Source organism: Mizuhopecten yessoensis, unplaced genomic scaffold, assembly GCF_002113885.1.
Source record: "Mizuhopecten yessoensis strain PY_sf001 unplaced genomic scaffold, ASM211388v2 scaffold10389, whole genome shotgun sequence".
Taxonomy (NCBI): domain Eukaryota; kingdom Metazoa; phylum Mollusca; class Bivalvia; order Pectinida; family Pectinidae; genus Mizuhopecten; species Mizuhopecten yessoensis.
Genome location: NW_018408522.1, coordinates 102,446 through 116,825, shown reverse-complemented (window position 1 = coordinate 116,825; position 14,380 = coordinate 102,446). Strand labels below are relative to the sequence as shown.

Genomic DNA, 14,380 nt, shown 5'->3' with positions numbered 1-14,380 from the left:
CAAACCTATTTCTGTATCCACTATCCTGAGAGCTTCCAAACCTATTTCTGTATACACTCTCCCGAGATCCTCCAAACCTATTCCTGTATACTCTCTCCTGAGAGCCTCCAAACCAATTTCTGTATACACTCTCCTGGGAGCCTCCAAACCTATTTCTGTATACACTCTCCAGAGAGCCTCCAAACCTATTTCTGTATCCACTATCCTGAGAGCTTCCAAACCTATTTCTGTATACACTCTCCCGAGAGCATCCAAACCTATTTCTGTATACACTCTCCTGAGAGCCTACAAACCTATTTCTGTATACACTCTCCCGAGAGCCTACAAACCTATTTCTGTATACACTCTCCCGAGAGCCTTCAAACCTATTTCTGTATACACTCTCCCGAGAGCTTCCAAACCTATTTCTGTATACAATCTCCTGAGAGCCTCCAAACCTATTTCTGTATACGCTCTCCCGAGAGCCTCCAAACCTATTTCTGTATGCACTCTCCCGAGAGCCTCCAAACCTATTTCTGTATGCACTCTCCCGAGAGCCTCCAAACCTATTTCTGTATCCACTATCCTGAGAGCTTCCAAACCTATTTCTGTATACACTCTCCTGAGAGCCTACAAACCTATTTCTGTATACACTCTCCCGAGAGCATCCAAACCTATTTCTGTATACACTCTCCTGAGACCCTCCAAACCTATTTCTGTATACACTCTCCCGAGATCCTCCAAACCTATTCCTGTATACTCTCTCCTGAGAGCCTCCAAACCAATTTCTGTATACACTCTCCTGGGAGCCTCCAAACCTATTTCTGTATACACTCTCCAGAGAGCCTCCAAACCTATTTCTGTATCCACTATCCTGAGAGCTTCCAAACCTATTTCTGTATACACTCTCCCGAGAGCCTACAAACCTATTTCTGTATACACTCTCCCGAGAGCCTACAAACCTATTTCTGTATACACTCTCCCGAGAGCCTCCAAAACTATTTCTGTATACACTCTCCCGAGAGCCTCCAATCCTATTTCTGTATACACTCTCCCGAGAGCCTCCAATCCTATTTCTGTATACACTCTCCCGAGATCCTCCAAACCTATTCCTGTATACTCTCTCCTGAGAGCCTCCAAACCAATTTCTGTATACACTCTCCTGGGAGCCTCCAAACCTATTTCTGTATACACTCTCCCAAGAGCCTCCAAACCTATTTCTGTATACACTCTCCCGCGAGCCTCCAAACCTATTTCTGTATACACTCTCCCAAGAGCCTCCAAACCTATTTCTGTATACACTCTCCAGAGAGCCTCCAAACCTATTTCTGTATACACTCTCCCAAGAGCCTCCAAACCTATTTCTGTATACACTCTCCCGGGAGCCTCCAAACCTATTTCTGTATACACTCTCCCGAGAGCCTCCAAACCTATTTCTGTATCCACTATCCTGAGAGCTTCCAAACCTATTTCTGTATACACTCTCCTGAGAGCCTCCCAACCTATTTCTGTATACAATCTCCTGAGAGCCTCCCAACCTATTTCTGTATCCACTATCCTGAGAGCTTCCAAACCTATTTCTATATACACTCTCCTGAGTGCCTCCAAACCTATTTCTATATACACTCTCCTGAGTGCCTCCAAACCTATTTCTTTATACACTCTCCTGAGTGCCTCCAAACCTATTCCTGTATACACTCTCCTGAGAGCCTCCAAACCTATTTCTGTATACACTCTCCTGAGAGCAAATTATTTTTTAAAAAAACATGTGAATCGGAGAATTCTTATGTAAATGTTTCTGAGCAATTCTTTAAGAAATCTTTGTATAAGTCATTTCTTTCACTTCCAGTAAATTATTCCTGTTTACATCTCTTGTAAGCTATTTCTTTCTTCATTTCCTGTAAAGTATTCCCTTTAACACTGACATGTAACTATATTTCTGTCTTCATTTCCTGTCAAATATTCCCTTTGGCACCAATGTGTAAGCTATTTCTGTCTTCATTTCCTGTCAAATATTCCCTTTGGCACCAACTTGTAAACTATTTCTTTCTTCATTTCCTGTCAAATATTCCCTTTGACACCGACGTGTAAGTTATATTTCTCATTCATCTGTTAAATATTCTGTTGACATGCCTTGTCAGGTATTTCTTTCCTTCAAGCTTAACCCTCTATGTACTATTTCCCCTCCCAACCCGACTCCATATAACCTCTTTGTTAAACTTCACTAATCTATTTCTTAATTCACCTTTGTACTTTCTCTCTTTGTAACACCTCACTGAAAATTATTTCTCGTTTGAGTGGAGAACAGTTCTGGAATGAACGGTGTTGAATCAGCACTTTGAATTAGCAATAAAGTACAATTTACTTCAGTGACCAAAACAGTACATCTGAGATAAAAGAACTCCTATAGGGAGTTGACGTATGTCTTGTCAAATGACGTTCTCAACTGAAAAATGTTGGCCTCCTCAACTACCTCAGGATTTGCCAAAAATATGTCTGGTTTTAGTTATTAGTGCACCTCTCAGCAGTTCAAATGTAAAAAAATATGCTAGGAGACCAAAAATATGAAGTACAAAAATGTTGTTCGTCACTACAAAATAGTGTAGGCAATGTTTTTGTTATTATTCGTAAAATAAGATATTTCTTGTCTTACATAATAATCGATTGTAGTGTATTTTGGGAGTTTGTGGTATAATATGACTGGCAAAAAATGAAGCTTGTTTACATGGTTTTAGATTTCAGGTAAATGTTCTTTGAAATTTTCTCTACATGTACTAGAGATTGTTTAACCCATGTTTCTTATTTGACATATTTCAAAGGAAAGAAACCATAGATAGCTATGTATTGTGTCTGCACATGTTATATTTCAGTACAATGTTTTTTGTCTCATACAAATTTAACAGTAGTCATTGAATATCAGCTATTACTCCATTTTTGATAATTTATTGATGGAAATGGGTAGGTAGAGGAGGTGGGGAGGGGAGGAGGGACAAACGAAAGATAAACCATTTATTTTTTATCCAAAAGATTTTTTTTAAATATTGCTTTTGGAAGATTTATCCAATATTTTGATAGAGCTACAAATAAATGATACTGTCTATTTTATTTCAATCTATAGAAGATATCTGTAGTATTTATCTTAATGTGTTGTTTTGTTGTAGTTTCCCTGGCTTATCTGGTGCAAACTTGAATTTCTGGTATAAACCTAAAACTTACTGGAAATAGATAATTAATTTTGCTAGACATTAGAATGAACTGCATGCTTTGAATAATTGTCATTTAAAACTTAAGAAAACCCAGTTCTAATTCTTCAATTAATGATTTTTTTATTTATTTTTTGATAATTGCATGGTTGTGAAAAATTCAGTTTTTCAAATTAATGCTTTTGAAGTTAAATTTATCCAAGACATTTAATAGGAAATCAAATGTATTTCATTGGTTTTAGCCACTCTAGACTCATGTTAATTAAGATTCTTTTTATATACTCAAATATGAATGTGAGTTAAATATTAATATACAAATTTAAATGTGGATAGAAGAATTAAAGATTTCCGTAATCAAATAATCGGAAGTGAAAATGTGCTACTTCATGATTTGAATCGAGTCAGAAAAAAATAATTCTTATTCATAGATGGGTCACTTAGTAGTTCCCAGGTGATTGACATCAGAGTCCCCAGTCTAAACATCTAGCCCTCGATCCAACACTGGGTCGTGGGTTCGATTCCTATATAGGGTAGTCACCAGGTACAGACAGCATGTCAGTGGTATATAGGGTAGTCACCAGGTACAGACAGCATGTCAGTGGTTTTTCGCTGAGAACTCCGGCTTTCCTCCACCACCAAACCTGGCACATCCTTAAATGACCAGAGCTTTTAAAAGGATGTAAAACACAAACAAACCAAACCAAACCTACGTCTGGTCATTACTTAATATATATTGTATTGTGATCTAAAATATTTACCTATTTGTCAATTCAATACGACAGCATGAAATGTTATTATGCGTACATGCTGCAAGTATTACAGCAACAGTTCTTTGTTATTGTTCATGACAATTAAAAAAATATTCACCTGTTCCATATAAAAATCATTTATGATTTACTGGTGTGAATTGAGATCAATTTACTTTCAATCGGCAAAATCCCCTTTTACCAAGTCTTTAATTGGTGCTATTACCTGTCTTAGGTAGACAAATCCTCATGTCAACCCACAATTGCGTTAATAATTGTATAGTGTTTTGACTCATTAATTGGGAACTATAATTAAAAGTTCGGCCTTCGTAGGTTTAATATATTGTTTAGACACAGGAGAGGTGAGCTGAAGTCTGTTTCGTAAATGTATCGTTATTATAGTTTCATGCTACAGATTTTGCTAGATAATAATAGATGAATGTTTTGTTTTTTGTGTGCTGTGTGGTGGTGATATTTTCATAAAAAAGAATTTGCTACAAATTATGCTTATAACTTAATTTTCTTTTTTTAATCATATAAAAACCAGGTTTCAGGTAAATTTTCCTATATCAGTTTTTATTTGGTAAGGAAATGTTTTGATGACGGGACATCATTTAAATGAGAATCTTGCATTGTTTTGACAATACCCGACTTGAAACCTCCCTTGATGTATATGGTACAGTACATCAGAAATGTTATAATATGAAGCCCTTGTACCCCTTTCTTCCACAAGAAAAACTGGTTAAACATTTTTTTTTATCTTCCCATTTTTACTAAAAAAGAATCTACTAGGTCATATATCAACCTTATTAAAAAGAAATAATTTGTTTAAATTTTTATTTTGTACCATAAATATGTTTCATTATTTCTCAAAAAATGTGAATTCAATATAATTACCTAATTTCTGCTTTCCTCAGAGAGAATAGACTTTTTCCTCATTTTTTCTGAGATGCAAGTTCCAAGTGTTACAAATATAATTTTCACTCTCTTTGTCTTTCTCATTGTTTTCTGCAGGAATCAAGATGTAGTATTGTTTACCAAATCAAGCAAAAATATGTGTTACTGCTAAAATGTCTTCAGTTTATGTAACTATTACATCAATAAGGTTTAAAGTGAACTTCTTTCCTGTGAAAGAATATTCTGTTTCAAGTTTTAATTGCTCTGAATGAAATATTTGATAATAGTTAGGTTCTGTTTCAAATAATTATCTTGCAAACATTGTTCCCCCTATTTTAATTCATTATCTCCCTTTATTTAAAAGAATTGTCTCCCCTTTCAGACTGTTATTGATGAGATTATAGAGATGCGGAAACAAAAGAGGAAGAGTGCTGGTCCGACTGCTGGGGAGTACCGAGAATTGATTAGGGAATCCCTAACTACCGCCAGTAAGTCGGGTCTTGAGACTTGTCTGTATGAAATAAGTGAAATATACCTCAATTCTCTTGAACTTCATTTGACTTGGATATATTATGCCTTATACATTAAATATGCATATTATGTGAGAGTTGTCTCCCATTTTTAAAAATTGTTGTGTTTGGACACAGAACTTCTCAATGGTTATATCATTCAATCATTTTGTTTACCTTTCAAACGGGTCCTCTTTGAAATAATCCAGGACTGGCTGACCATCTGTTCATAAATGATATTTTAGAAATTTCCTTACATCATCACAAAGTAACGTAACAAACCAAGATAAGCTACAGACAGTCTGTTAGTGAAGTATACAAAAATTTATTAAAAATTTGATTCATGGATGAAAACAACCCATTTTTGAAAACTTTGTAGCTTTTTCATTCTCTTCTTATAGCATGAATATGTTGTTAATATTTGGAACAGAAATAAATGGGGGGAAAAATTAAAGGAGAAAAACAGAAGAATTTTAAAAAGAAAAAAAATGCAAGAGGATAATGACTTTTTATTTAAATATTTGTAGTGAAAGCTCAAGGTCTGAATGAAAACATACCAGATGATACGGAAATCACACAGGCAGTTATAGAAGCACTGACGAATGGATCACTCACACCCGACGATCTGGAGCTTGTTCACGATAGTGACAGCGGCAAAAGTATAATCCGATCCCGCAGCCAGATGGCCAATGCAATGGGAGGGGTCAAGGAAGGTCATATTTACGTCACTGGGTCTAAAAGTAAGTCAAAGTTCACCTAACAAAATGAAATTTATCGCAAATATTCCTGTATGTTTTGTGATCTTATTCATGATTTTTTTTGTCTACGAATATATTTAATCGTAATAATTTACATTTTCCTGTTGATTTAAGGCATCAATCCTTTATGATGAACATTTTTTCAAATCAGTTGATTTTGCTTTCATTGTATGATATTTGTTGTATTTTGAGAATGTTTCATCAGTTTGAATGTTTTTGTTGTCCGAATCCCGAATCTCCTTCGATTCCTTTTCTTCCCTCTTCCAATCCCTCGCCCAACCAATGTTAAAAGGTAAAGTGTTGCTGCTTGCTCGGGTTACAGGGTGTCTTGATATTTATTTCATATTTTTTTTTCATTTATTTTTATTTTAACTAGGAGTAGTAGACGGAGGTGACTGGTTTTTTTAATTTTATTTAATTTTATTTCCATTATGATTATTTGCTTTTTTATGATTTTTGTTTAAATTTAATGATTTGGAATGAAATTTCAAGAAAATGAAAACTCTCTCACATAGCATTCTTCTGAAAACTGGATTTCATAACAAAATATAGATATCAATTAATCTTGTTTTCATTTTTATGTAGGAGTTATGTCCCTTGACATAATAGCCTGAACAGAATTTCTCAAGTGCACGTGCTGAATAGATTTTCATGAAACTTTGTACACCACCTTATTTTTATTTTAAAGGTTTAAAAGCCTGACTGGGGGAGTTTAATTTGGTAGTCTTGTACTGTTAGCTTTTCTTTATTATAATTTATTATTTTTAAGTACATTTTTAATGCACTTTCTACACCCTGCTAGTGTGTGTGTTTGTGTGCAGGCTAGTATTTGATATACACATGTGTTATGCCATTTAACTTCTATCACATATTTCATTTTATTAGTGTCATGTTTTGTTACGTATTAGACAATTGAGGATTTGATTTGTAATTAGATCAAAATTAACATTTTTACTTTGTTCACCAGTTACATTTTTTTCAATTTTAATTTCAATTAATGCAAATTCTTTTATAGAGTTTAATTTTGTTTCTTTTAAATTTAACTGGCAATAAATATACAAAACAAAAAAAGGTTAAATGAATTATTATTTTTCCCAAATTTCTTTTTTAATTTTGATGATAGGATGGGAATTATACATTTATTGCTGAACACAATGCAATATATAAATTAGTATGTGCATCTATTGATAATATTTACTATTTCATATTTCAATTTTTCAAGACAAATACAGATTTCTCTAAACTTCTTACTGAAAAAAGATAAAAACAAAAAACACCATCTTTCATCAATTTCTGGTTTAGTTTGGCTTTCAAATATTTTAAGAAAAATATTGTAAACATATTTTGAGTGCGATTACTTTTAAAATATTTTCAACTGGTGTATACACATTTCGTGTAGTTTAATTTGGTTTAAATGGTTTTGTCACAACCAATGGTAGTGGTATTAAATTATTTGTGTAAGCAGTCATTTGATTGAGTGATAGGGAAATAGGCGCAGGTTGTGGTCTTGTTAATCTGGACATATTGGTTATGAAAAAATTGTACAAATTAAAGCAATATATTGCAGCTTAAAAAAGATTGGTTAAACTATAGATGCTTGGCTGTTTAAGGGACCAAGACTCCGATATTTATTATCTATTTCTTTCTATCATTGGTTAAGAAATGATGTCTCCCCTGCAAACAAAAAACAAAAACAAAAATAGAAGTTCAACATGGGATTTTTTTATGAAGTAAATGGATTAAAAAACATAGGTTAATTTTAAAATTATTTTAAATTTCCTTTGACCGTTCCTAAATGTCAAGCTATTTTGTATTATCCAATGATTTAATTGTAAAAAGAAAAATCAAAGCATCATGGGAAATCTAACCAATGATTTGTGAAACAAAGCTATCTTCATAATATTTGTTGTATTCAGTACATCAAAACCTGTTTTTAGAGACCACCACTTGGCAGTCCATAAATTGGTCTCTTAACACTGGTGGTCTCTTAATACAGGTTTAGTTCACAATGAAATCACTAAAATGAGAAACATTTAAAGTGGTCTCCAAACACAGATGGTCTCTTCATAGAGATAGTTGCATGAGCAGGTTTTACTGCACTTTTCTTAACATTTTTCATGCTAAAGCAATATGTGAAAAATTTCAAATAATTTGAATAACATGGAAATGGTAATTATAAAACAGAGTCAACATAGCAACAGCTCAGCAACACATAATTAGAAGGCACATTAAAAACGAATATTAGGGAAAATGCCAGCATCTTCAGTATTAAAAAAATATGACAAAAATCTAAGGTTCAAAGTACATTTGCATGGTACATTTTTTCATGGCTCAGTACTCCGGATTAACAAAGCTATACTTTAGTAGCTAGTGTGGTAAAGGGTTTATTGCATAGTCCGCTTTGCTTAACATTGCTCTCTTTCCCTTTGTCCTCCTTTCTACAGACGGAAAGAAAGCTCCGGGGTCTATTCCTGTAGACCGCACCTCAAATGTTGATGTTGGCGAGTTTGATGTTATTAAATATGGCACTGCTGCATCTCAGTCAGGCTCTGAGAAAGCGCCTTCTGAGAAAGCAATGTCAGAAAAAGCAATGTCCGAGAAAGCTCCTTCAGAAAAAGCACCCTCTGAAAAAATTGGTAAGTCCCAACCACCATCAATAATGGGTGAGTCCATTGTTGAGGAACCACCAGAGGTCGTAGAGTCGGACAAAAAATCTTCCGTATCATTTCAATCAGAGGTGGAGCCGCAGGTTGATGAGTTCAAGAAAGCAGTCGAGGTGATTGAGGAGCAGAGAACAGAACTGGAACTGGAACCGCAACCCCCCGTACAGGAGGAACCAACGTTACCAGATGAACAGGTGAGTGACTCACCTTTTTTACTTGCAGTTTTGACCAGTCCATGAATTTAAACAGTTTTTAGAAAGTTTCTAGAACTTTAATGGTTTTCTGACTTGATTTTGAATGCTTTCTGGTAAAGGCCTTTGTTTTTAATGGTTTCATGTGAAAAGTTAGTGGATATATCATTTTTGTCTTTAAAGTGCATTGGATATGAAATTCAATGTTGTTAGTAATCTTGAGGTGTCCTTCTTCTTTAAAGATTCTTTAATAAAGATAGCTTTTGAAGGAATTTAATTAATTTAGATTAAAAAATTAAAACAAACGTGAATATGTTTATTGATCAGAAAAAATGACACGAGAATTAATGAAACTTGTAGAAAAGTTTGTTGCATTGTGTATTGAAATAAACAGATAGTACATGTTTTAGAAGAAAAATATTGAAATGTTTTACCATCTGTCGGCCACCTTCAAAAAATAGAAACAAACAAAACTACAGAAGGATTACCTAATTTGTATTTTCCTTCAAAACACAAGAAGAGTTTTTTCTCTCGTTGAATGTAAATGAGAACACCAAAAAATCTTCGAAAATTGAAATATTGATTGAATGATCATGATTCTTACAAAAATGAAGATTTTCTGAAGCAGTATTTTTATATAAAAAAAATGAAATCTGGTACGTTCTATTGACCAATCAGAGAGCTAGGAGTAGAAAAAGCAACAGGAGTCTTCAAAGTCGTCGTAGTTTCCAAAGTCATCAAAGTCGATGCAGCCATTTTGTAAGCGTTTTTGCATGACCATGTACTGATGGGAAGCATCATCTGGATGATGACTCCATTACTGATATGACCTTTGACCTTGCATGTTGTGTGAATTTTGATTAGGTGGTTTTTTAGCCTGTGATGCTGGTTTGTCGTGTAAATAAACATAGTTATTAAATTTACATTCAAAAATATTATTGTCAAAAGTTTGTCCTCTACAAATTGGTAATGAAATATGAATATAATTTCCCCACTATTCATATTGAAAGAACTTCATATTGTTTTGTATATTTTAGAAGAATTTCTCTCAAGAAATCATGCACTAGCTTTGGGTCCAATTAGCCATATGTTTTGGGTTTTTTTAATTCAAACTTTGTATCGAAAGTTTAAGTCATCATAATTCTCATATCATTGATTACGGTGAAATTCCTACAAATGGAAGACTGCCATCTTCTCTGTCATGGAGTTTTTGGTGCATGCTCTTAAAATTAATTTTATGGAGAGTTATGTTTCTGTGTGTCGGCATGAAGTTGATTGTTTTACTTTTCTAAACGTCATTTTTTACAAAATTGTCTGCCTTAAAATAACTGAAACAAAATTACAGAATATAAAGTTTTTGTGTTTTTTATGTTGTTAATTTGCATTAAAAATATCATAATTCCTACAAAAAACTGACTGTGAGCCAATTGAAATATTTCTGCATATGTTTTTTTTAAAAATTTATCTTTGAATTATTTTTTTCAATCTTTAATCTTTCCAGTTTAAATAAAACTTTAAAAAATAATATCATATTATTTTGGTTATTTTAAAGTCTATACAAGTATAGAAATATATATATTTTTTCAATTTAAAAGAAATTCCGTATTAATATAATAATTTTTTGTATTTTTTTCTGATGGAGATAAGTGTTATTTTTATATTGACTGGTGTTGGGTTTTATGAAATAGGGCAAAGTGTTGTTTTACATCTCCTGATGACGAAAATAAACACGGTTTTACCTTCCACATGATGAACAGATCTTTACCATAAGGTTGGACGAAACCTGTAATGAGCAGAAATTTGATATTGTTTAAGTTACAATTCTGTTATCAAAAGACATTTGAAGTAAGATTTCCTGTTATAGAAATCAGACATCAGCAAGAAGACGGATGAGAAGAGCACAAGAAGCGCCAAGAGTCGTGTATCGGACAAGAAGAGCAAGGTGTCTGACTCAACATCGCAGAAAGGAAAGTCAGAATTGGAAAAGCGGGAAGAATTTGTTGTCGGTAAGTCACATGGATTCCAGATAGGAATATAAGGAATTGTATTTTTGTACATTTTTCAATTTTCAGTATTGTTCCAGTTCCAGCATTTTTTTTCCAATATTCATTATTTTTTTCAAGGTTCCAGTATTTTTCCAATTTTCAGTTTTTTTTTCTAGTTTTCAGTAAATTTTTACATTGATGTCTCCAGCAGTGATTTGGATCAAAACATGAATTTTGATACACGTTTGAAATAAGGAAATCAAATAAAAAGTTGTTATAAAAAAAAACTAAGAATCAATCTGCAAGATATATAGAGGACTTAATTATGTGAAAGTTGAAATCAAAATTCATGTACGCGTTTTGTTATGTATAGAATATTGTAGCTTTAGAAAAGATAGTGTTTTGTAGTGCTTTTACATTGAAGTGTGGCTAATGTTTAATCTTCCCTAGAATTACATTGATATTGTTCAAAAAGCATTACATATTATTCATTTCAGAATCAGATTATGTCCGTTTGATTTTTGAATTTTGTAATATCACAAAGATTGAATGCATTCTTTGCATATTGGCTTTTGCCTTTCATCAGAGAGGACTGTTTTTTCTGGCAATTTTTTCAGAAGTCTGAACAAGAAAATTAATTACCACTAAAAAGACACTGGAGAAATCATTAATAATAATTAATTTCAGCTGCTAATGAGCAGTGTTCAGAAATAACCATATCTTGTATTATAAATGTATATATTATGCGAGTCAGATCAGTGAAGTTAAGGCCAAATCAATTAATAACTGTGTTTCCTGTATCATCTCTCATTAAAATATACGTAGGTTTTATATTTTTAAATATTTAATATATGTTTATTAATCAAGAATAGCAAAAAAAAGGTCAGAAAACAGGAAAAACAGGTTTTACTTTATTTGGCCTTCTGGAATTACACAGATGGTAGCGTCAAGACAGTGAAGTTATCAAAACAAATCTCTCAATGAGATATACCTCTGTGATATTGTACTGACTGTCAAACCTTTACTGATGGGTGAAGAGGTGTGTGTTGCATTTGTATGAACCTTGTGTACACTGATGTTCTATCAGGCAAAGTGAAACAGACAAATGAGCTTGAACAGCTGTATGGGCCGGTGGACCCTCCAGCTAAAGAGCCGACTCAGCCGCCAGAACCTGGTGAGAAATACTTCCGTCTCACAGTCTGTGAGATATCTGTCCTTGTGGTGACTTGTACTCAAACATAACTCTGTAACATAACTGGTGTGAGAATTCAATTTGACATTATCACATTTTTCGTCCAGATTTGAAATTAAATTATTTATCTCCCTTTTATATACTCTTTTTATATACTCTTGAATTAAAGACTTGTCTTCTTTACTCTAAAAAAAAATGTTTACACTCAAATGAGTCGTCACCTTTTTCAGTGATATTTTGCTCAGTTTTACTGCCAAATTCAGGCTGTTTCCCCAAACTAAAAAGTGCTGAGGAATATTTTCCCTATGTTAATACAAATAATGCTATATTTTCCAATTCATTAAGGAACAGGTTGTTGTCAAATTTAGTCAACAAAACCTCTGCTGTTACAAACAAGTTTGTTACACTCCAAAATCAAATGGGCTAGCCTATCTCCGCTTATAAGAAAATCATCAACCATTTATACTTAATGAATCCTCTTTTACAAAGAATTATTTTCTTTTACTCTCAGATTTTTTTGGTTTCAAAGAGACTATTCCGGAAAAAAGAATTTGGAGAAAACTTAAAAATGGTTGAAATGTGATAATGTCATGTCTCATTAACAGACATGAGTGTTTTTGTTTATGTGATTATAGCAGCCTCTTTATGGTTTTATAATGTCGTTTAACAATTCGTTTACACAACCTGTGTAAGTTTGTGTGGTTGAACCAATGTTTTTATTTAACTATACAGTTATTCCCCTTGTATTTTACTTTCCGGTCCTGCTGATTCATGGCTCAACACATGCTTTACATTTTTCAGACCATTTGATTCCATTAGATAAACAAATTGTTATCCATCATTTGGGATTATTTCTATTTTTTTTATTATAAAAGCTTTTGCACTGAGGTTTTGAAATTGTTACAAATATTTACTGAAAATTAAATCCTACCTTAAAGTTTTCCTACAGGTTTTTCTCCATAAAGTATACCCGCCTTTTTTTAAGTGTTGAGCACTCCACACATCATCTATCTGGCCCTAAAATGGTACTCACAATCTGTATCAAAATACCCGTCATGGTACTCCTACTACGTCTCAGGTTGTAGGGACTGGTACTCACACTCTGTATCAAATACCCGTCATGGTACTCCTACTACATCTCAGGTTGTAAGGACTGGTACTCACAATCTGTATCAAAATACCTATCATGGTACTCCTACCTCATCTCAGGTTGTAGGGACTGGTACTCACAATCTGTATCAAAATACCTGTCATGGTACTCCTACCTCATCTCAGGTTGTAGGGACTGGTACTCACAATCTGTATCAAAATACCCGGCATGGTACTCCTACTACATCTCAGGTTGTAGGGACTAGTACTCACAATCTGTATCAAAATACCCTTCATGGTCCTCCTACTACATCTCAGGTTGTAGGGACTAGTACTCACAATCTGTATCAAAATACCTGTCATGGTACTCCTACTATATCTCAGGGTGTAAGTACGGGGACTCACAATCTGTATCAAAATACCCGTCATGGTACTCCTTCTACATCTCAGGTTGTAGGGACTAGTACTCACAATCTGTATCAAAATACCTGTCATGGCACTCCTACTATATCTCAGGTTGTAAGGACTGGTACTCACAATCTGTATCAAAATACCCGTCATGGTACTCCTACTACATCTCAGGTTGTAGGGACTTGTTCTCAAAATGCTCTTAATGGATTTATTGATGGGGAAGAGACTGTCCCTAAAGACTCCAGATATTACAAAGTCATGTCTTATACATTCCTAGATTGTATCAATATCATAACCTGCTGGGCATGAATATTCCCAGATATCTCAGAGGATACTTATCCTATCCTTAATAAATATATCTGCTTTTTGTCAAATCTCCCCCTTCCATACCTTCTCCACCTACCATACTCTAACCCCAACACTATAATTATTGATTTTGATTTCTCTATCTTCCAAACTACGTACATGTATCTCTACAGAAACTTTAGATACCATCTTTCTTCATACACCTTTGTCTGAGATCCCTGATATCATCTAAAATAGAATATGCAGCTAATTGGTTTCATTATGTGTAACCAAGAGGAACTTTGTTTGGCCCATTAGGTTATGACTATGGAAGACACCATAAGACCTCCTGACCCCCAATAAAAATAGAAGGTTCAAATCTTGTGACAGAAGATCAGAATTTTTGTCATGTCTTCATTAGAATAAATGTGTATGTTCATGCTGAAAGTACAGAGAATAGTTAGCAATTGTA

At 33.7% G+C, this 14,380-nt stretch overlaps 1 protein-coding gene across 1 annotated transcript in view; it reads left to right on the top strand.

The window, feature by feature from the left end:
* The window catches only part of LOC110460410 (titin homolog), a 110,022-nt gene that overhangs the window by 70,963 nt on the left and 24,679 nt on the right, over positions 1-14,380 (top strand). Inside the window, exons 20-25 of the mRNA XM_021513286.1 lie at positions 3,141-3,176; positions 5,208-5,313; positions 5,862-6,074; positions 8,537-8,949; positions 10,811-10,952; positions 12,019-12,105. Of these exons, the coding sequence (XP_021368961.1) occupies positions 3,141-3,176; positions 5,208-5,313; positions 5,862-6,074; positions 8,537-8,949; positions 10,811-10,952; positions 12,019-12,105 (997 nt within the window). The remainder of the gene's footprint in view (positions 1-3,140; positions 3,177-5,207; positions 5,314-5,861; positions 6,075-8,536; positions 8,950-10,810; positions 10,953-12,018; positions 12,106-14,380) is intronic.